At 39.4% G+C, this 7,439-nt stretch overlaps 1 protein-coding gene across 1 annotated transcript in view; it reads right to left on the bottom strand.

The window, feature by feature from the left end:
- Positions 1-297: 297 nt before the first annotated feature.
- Positions 298-7,439, bottom strand: part of pyya (peptide YYa) — a 17,171-nt gene continuing 10,029 nt past the window's right edge. The window contains exons 3-4 of the mRNA XM_030140385.1: positions 1,333-1,413; positions 298-771 (exon numbers count right to left, since the gene is read on the bottom strand). Coding sequence (XP_029996245.1) covers positions 747-771; positions 1,333-1,413 — 106 coding nt within the window. The 3' untranslated portion in view covers positions 298-746. The remainder of the gene's footprint in view (positions 772-1,332; positions 1,414-7,439) is intronic.

Raw genomic sequence — 7,439 nt, 5'->3', positions numbered from 1 at the left:
TGTTTGATTAGATATGTTTATGCATGTAAAATGCCTTGTGAATTTGAGCAAAACTGAATAAAAATTAAGTTAAAATAAGAACAAAAAAACAGATAGGACCTGACTGGTGAAATGGGCCATTATTGAGTTCCCGAAATGTAATAATTATTGGAAATATTTAATAAACTGAAAGTACACAAGTCAAAAAATATATGACACAGGCCCAGTCATTTTATGATATTTTAATGTGGCAGTGTTACATATAATAGCTTTAAAGTCTAAAGCCAAGAAATGCTTGGGTGATATAAAAGTGGTTACACAGGGTCATAATCCTTACATTAATAATGTCCGAAAAAACCAACATTAAATAAAGAAGTAAACACACACAATAATTTGTATTTATTTATTCTAGTGTTACTATTGACAGTAGCAACAGTAGAACCAGGACTTCTTCCTCTAAACAGTGCTGGACAAAGCTCACACACAGACACAGATACAGTTCCACCTTCTGATTAGTAGCTGTGAAATCATATAGACCTTTATTTCAATATTAAATTATGTACAGTTTGATTTGTAATGACAGAGATGGGAGACAAATGAGCAGAGAGACAGAGAGAGAGAACGTGTGTTTTCAGGTCAGTGATGGTCATTGGTCGAATGAGGTTCAAGGGTCAGAGGTGAGAGGCACACGTCGGCCCCTCCAGGTGCATTATGGGAACGCACCTGGAGGGAATGCCTGATGAGGAGGGAGAGAAGGGGGGGCGGAGTCACCACATGTAGGAGTCATCGTATCTGTGGGCACAAACAAACAGGAGGACATCAGATGAATGCTAAAGTGACTGGTGTCACATGGAGCAGATATGGACAGATAAGAACATATATGGACAGATATGAACAGATATGGACAGATAAGAACATATATGGACAGATATGAACAGATATGGACAGATATTAGACAGATATGGACAGATAAGAACATATATGGACAGATATGGACAGTTATTCGACAGATATGGATAAATGTTGGACAGATATGGACAGATATTAGACGGATTATTATACGGATATGGACAGATATTGGACAGATATGGGCAGTTATTGGACAGATGTTGGGAAGCTATCAGCAGATGTTGGACAGATATTGATAGATAGGGACAGATGTGGGACAGATGTTGAAGAGATATTACACTGATATGGACAGATATCGTACAAATATTAGACAAATATTGGACATATATGGACATATATGAACAGATATCGGACAGATTCAAACAGATATTGGACATATGGACAGATATTGGACATATAGACAGATATTGGACATATATTGGACATATATGGACAGACATTCACCTTGACCTCTGGTCTCTGTTGCTGTCACCTCCGAACAACAGCTCAGCCACCACGTCTTCCTGTGCAGAACGCTTTCCATACCTGAGACAAAGGAAGGAAAACATTCATTTGATTCAAAACGCAGCGGGGCATAGAAGGTCATGTTTACTGACACAGTCCTACATTTCCCACAATGCATTGCAGACAGGCCCGGAGTGACTAATCTGGACAATTTCACTGGGGCGTCCAGATTAAGACACAGGGCATCGTGAAAAAGGAGGATTATATCAACTTCCTGGATGACAACGGAGAGCGTCTGCAGAGAAACTCCAGACTGGTCCTGACTGGACGTCCCAGCAGGACACGGACCCTAAACACACTACCAAGGCAGAGCAGCAGTGGTCCAAGGACAGGACCCAGACCAGGGCCACACCTGAACCATACACAGGATCTGTGGAGGAGCTGAAGACCAGAGGGACGGGTAGGAGACCATCCAAGTGGACCCAGACCCAGATGGAGGCTTAAAAGTGCCATCATACATAAAAGCTACAATACAAATACAAATGAAAGCAGCTACAATAAATAGGTTTCATCTTAAATAAACAGGTTTCCAGTTAAATAAACAAGTATAAATAACTGTTATTACACTGTTCCCTTTCAAACCTCCTCAGATGTGTTTGTCTGTACTGACTGCTGGTAAAAACAACGTTCTAAACCAGGGGTGTCAGACTCATTTTAGTTCAGGGGCTACATTCAGCCTAACATGGTTTCAAGTGGGCCGGACCAGTAAAATAATAATAATAATAATAATTTAAAAAAATAATAATAATAATGGATTGGATTTTATATAGTGCTTTTCTAGACACCCAAAGCACTTTACATTACTGATCCATTATTCATTCGCTCTCACATTCTCCCTCTGGTGGTGGCTGGGGCAGACTGACAGAAGCGTGGCTGCCAATTCCCGCCTACAGCCCCTCTGACCACCACCAAACATTCATACACCAGTGTGAGTGGCACTGGAGGCAAGGAGGGGGAAGTGTCTTGCCCAAGGACACAACAGCACATGGACAGAGCGGGATTTGAACCACCAACCCTTCGGCTATAGGATGATCCGCTCTACCACCTGAGCCATGGCCGCCCCATTTCTAATAACAGAGAAATAACTAAAATTAAATCATGATAATGATTCTACATCTACAAAAATCTAAATAACATGAACAACTGGAAACATCTTAAGAAAAACAAGTGAAATTTTTCCAATATTCTGCCTCAGATTATTATTATTATCCTTTACCCATGTGCATTAAAACTTACATTACAATTACAAATACACAAAACATTTAATAACAGGCAGAATATTGGTAAAATTGCATTTACTTATCTTAAGACATTTTGGGTTATTCACATTTTTTATAAAAGAATAGTTTGTTACTATAAACATGTTCATGTAATTTAACTTTTTTATGCTAAAACAAAGAGACATTTTGCTGTTTTCATTATTTCTAGGTTTAATATGATAGTATTTTCCTGGTCTGACCCACTTGAGATCTACCTGGTCTGTATGTAGAATCTGAATTTAAATCATGCTGAAATCCTTGATTGTTAATATCTTCAGTGTAATTTTTGCATTTCACAAATTCATCCTACGGGCCAGATTGGACCCTTTGGCGGGCCAGATTTGGCCCCCGGGCCGCATGTTTGACACCTGTGTTCTAAACAAATACATATAGATCCTACACTCTGCATTATATCAGTAATTTGCATTTAAATATCTCTTCTTACAAGCTTTATTGTTATTTTTTTTTGTTTTGTTTCAACAGCCCATCCCATAATAAACTACTTCTACGTTGGAAGACACCTACCGCTGTGTTGCGTTTGCTTTATTTCCCATCTGTTTTGCACATATCTGTCGTTTGTCTGCCTGAATGAGTCCCATCATTCCCTTCAGAATGAACCCATTTGTCCCAGACGCCTGCAAATATCACATGGCAGCCGTGTGTGCAATACTGGACGCACCACCTGCAGCATGAACGCCACTTCCTCTGTTTTCCCATCATCCACCTGTTCCGCCTCCCCCTATGACCCCAGCATCCAATCTTATGCCTCGTTACCCCCCCCCCAAGTTCATGATAATGCTGCTGCTGCTGCTCTGACTGTCTCTGTTCGCTCTGCTTTGGTTTTTCTTCTATCGTTGTCATATTTCCACTATTATCCAGAGGCGTCAAATACAGATACTTTTTTTTACATTTTTAAAGCAGAGATATTTGTCTTATTTTTAAATGTTCTTCTTCCTTTTCCCTCATTTATTTCCCTGTGGTCTCCATAAACTGTAAATGCTCTGCTCGGCTCTGAATTCTTCATTCATTCAGCTCCACAGGTCCATCTTCAACCCTATTTCTGAGGAATGACACCAGAAAGGTGGTGTGGAGCACTGGCCCTTTAAATACACGGGAGACACTTCAGGCCCCGCCTCCTCCAGGTCATTGGCTGTGCTGCTCTGTCCCGTTCAACCAACAACTGAACATTTGCGGTAATGGGCTCCAGATTTGGACATAGTTTCAGTCTGGACTACAACCGCTGATGACGACAAACTTTTATGAAGAAAAACTGGAGAAATGTTCATCTGAAGTCTGGACCTGATATGAGCAGTTCCCACTCAAATATCACCCAAAACCACACAAAATTACCCAAAAACCACTTAAAAATCCCCCAAAAACCACTCAATTTCTTTTTTCTCCATGACTCTTATTTTCAATGTTCTTCCTCTAAATGTCTCTAATATTTTTCCTGCTCTGACTGTAAATATTAATTTCCATCTACTGTCATCACGTCTGAGGAAGAAAAATCTACCATTAAACTACAGTCAAATGTTGATGTTTACCAACTATACGGACATAAATATGTGGACATATCACCCAAAAATCACCCAAAACAACTAAAAAAAAAAAAAATCATCACTTTTAATAATCACCCAAAAAAACCCAAAATCACTTAATAATCAACCCCCCCCCAAAAAAACACAAACAAACAAACAAACAAACAAACAAACCCAAAAATCACTTAATAATTACCCCCCCCCAAAAAAAACAAAAATCATACAAAACAACCCAAAAATCACTTAATAATCAACCAAAAACCACATAAATATTACCCCAAAACACCTCAAAAACCACTTAATAATCCCCCCAAAACCACCCAATTTCTTTTTTCTCCGTGACTCTGATTTTCAGTGTTCTTCCTCTAAATGTCTGTAATATTTTTCCTGCTCTGACTGTAAATAATCATTTCCATCTACTGTCATCACATCTGACTGAGGAAGAACAATTTACCATTAAACTACAGTCAAATACTGATGTTTATCGACTCTATGGACATAAATCTGTGGACACATCATGTCTCCAGCTGTCAGATGTCCTGTTCAGGAGGATCAGACACACAAACATCAATAATAATAATCAATAGGATATCTATCCCATAATATCAAACTCTATTCTGACATGAGTCCTTATTGTTTTGGATCCCAGAGCCCTGTTAGAACACAAACACCTGGATTCATCTGGTCCACAGACTTTAGTCCATCTGTGTTGGAGTTATGACAGGTATGATCTGAGGATAACGATAATAGCTTATACCTGTTTTTACTCCGTTTGCTAAATTCAGACTTGCACGTACTTGAAGACAGATTCTGTTCATTTAAATGTTACTTTGTTTTGGTCTTATTTTGCTTTGTTTTGTTTTGCTTTGCTTATTTGCATGTTTGAAATGAATAAATAAATAAATCAGTAGTTCTGTGTTTGTGAAGTGAAGGCCTCAGAGGGTTCAAACTCATCTGTTCGGAGTCTAAAGGCGACCGCCGTCACCTCCCACAGCTTTTTATTAGATACAGCCTCAACCTGACGGAACCATTAGATAGCGTTCCGTCTTCATTTGCAACTCTCCAGAGCAAGGCGGAAACTTCACTTTAAACAAATGGACTTGGTACGGCGCTAACGGCCTTCTTTAAACCACCTTCGAAATATCAACGACCTATTATACTTTCATGAATAAGACGAGATGGCAACAGCTTCAAATAAAAAAAAAAAAAACAACAACTAACTAATGGAGTCCTGTGTGCGTCTTCCATCCTGGTGCCTGGTGGACCTGGGAGCAGCAGGCCTCCGCTCAGACCTCTATAACTGGATTTGGGGTTCTTTCTGGGGTCCATCTGTACCAGGTTTATTGCTCTGGTCCCATTGATTTAGAGGCCTGGAGGTTTTGGAGGGTGGCCGGTGTAATCTAATAGACGGAGCCGCCGCCGTGTCGGCCCGAGACAGAGCTCCGAGGTAAAGGATGAGCGGGAAACTCAGAGGAGTCGATGGCTTTAATAACACAGAAGGAAATCTGGAGGGGGGGGGGGGGGGGGTGGCCCCACGTGGCTCTGGTTCACAGCTGGACTGGTTCGATTATCTTCAAACCTTAAATCCAGTCTGGAGCCGAGGAGTGGTTTCATTCTGATGGTTTTAAACGTGCCGTCAACTTCCATCATATAGAACCCAAATCTGCAAAAGTGCCTAAAGCAGGGTTCTCAAACTCATGTTCTTTAGGTTCCACATTCAGTCTGATCTGGTCTCCAGTGGGCCGAACCAGTCAAATAAGAAGAGAATTTTACTTTACATTTGAACTTTGTTTTATCATTCCTTTATTGAGTCTGTTTTATCTTTTTTTCTGGTGCCGTGGTTCGGTCAGACCTCAGTTGTAGAGAAACTCACTGAATCAAACAGTCAGATGGTCCAGTCGCCTGATTGGTCAGTCCCAGTCTGGTCCCGCCTCCCTGTCCACTAAACAGGTCCAGAGGATGGCTTCATCAGTTCTGAATAATGACTCCCATCCTTTACCAGGTGAAGTTCAGGTCCTTTCCTCTGGACAGAGGTTCTTAGTCCCAGGTGCAGGACACAGCGTTTATAAAAACAGCTGTTCCTGTCGCCGTCACTGAGCTCAAGAAGAAATAGTGACATTGCACTTTATTAACTTATTTTAGTTATTTATTCCGTTTCTTCGCTCTATTTATTATTATTGTGACTTCAAATTTTTAAATTTTATGTTCTTATTCTGGTTTTTATCCCGGATTGTTTTTTATCTTTTCTGGTTTTTATTGTGTTTTATTGCATCTTGTTTTTATTTATTTGATCTTATCTTTTTTATTTACTTATCCATGCTGCTATACCAATGAATGGTGGAACACTGAGCAATTTCTGTCCTGTCTTTTCGTCCTGTCTGTAAGCGTGATCAAGTGCCTGTCTTGCATGTTTAATGTATGTGTTGTTGTAATGCCAAGGCAATCACCTAACCTTGACCTTGAATAACTGATAAATAATGGCAAGTGCAAATTTATGTCTTTAAGTGAAAAAAAAAACAATTAAATTATGAAAATACTCACTTTTATAAACTATCCAAACAAAAAAGATGTGAATAACCTGAAAAAAAAACCTTGAAATTTCTTCACAAAAATAAGTACAACTTTAACAATATTCTGCCTGAACTTCTCATTAGTCCATGTGCATTCTGGATCAGATTTACAAAGGCACTAAACACTGAGGAACAGGAAGAAAAGAGTTCAAATTGAGCTGAATTTTCTACAGACATTTCAGGTTGTTCATATTTGTTCAGGTTAGTCACATTTTATTGTTACAGGAGAGTTTGTAAATGTCAGTATTTCCATAATTTACTGTTATTTTTTGCACTAAAACAAAGACAAATGTTGGAAGTTGTCATTATTTATAGGCAGAGTGTAAAATTATTTTTTCCCATCAAACCCAGTAGTAAACCTGCAGTGGTTCTTTTGTGTGGGTTCTTCTGCTGTTATTATTTGACTGTAGATCAGATTGGTCTGGATGTGGAACCGACACTAAAATGAGTTCCACAGCCTGGACTGTGGAATTTTTACACTTTGTAAATTCATTCTAGAGGTCGGATTGGAACCTTTGGTGGGACGCATGTTTGACACCCCTGGTTTAAAGGGACCATCTTAAAGGTCCTGAACAGACTTTCTGCGTGACCTTGAAAGTCTCATTTTTATATTTATGTCTGATCGTAGTCCGCAATTTAAAATCAGATTATCTTCACCACAACAGGTTATTTCTAGTTGC

This window comes from Sphaeramia orbicularis, chromosome 8 (genome assembly GCF_902148855.1).
Source record: "Sphaeramia orbicularis chromosome 8, fSphaOr1.1, whole genome shotgun sequence".
Lineage (NCBI taxonomy): Eukaryota > Metazoa > Chordata > Actinopteri > Kurtiformes > Apogonidae > Sphaeramia > Sphaeramia orbicularis.
Note: the sequence above shows the minus strand (reverse complement) of the source record. Positions and strands in the feature narration are given on the sequence as shown.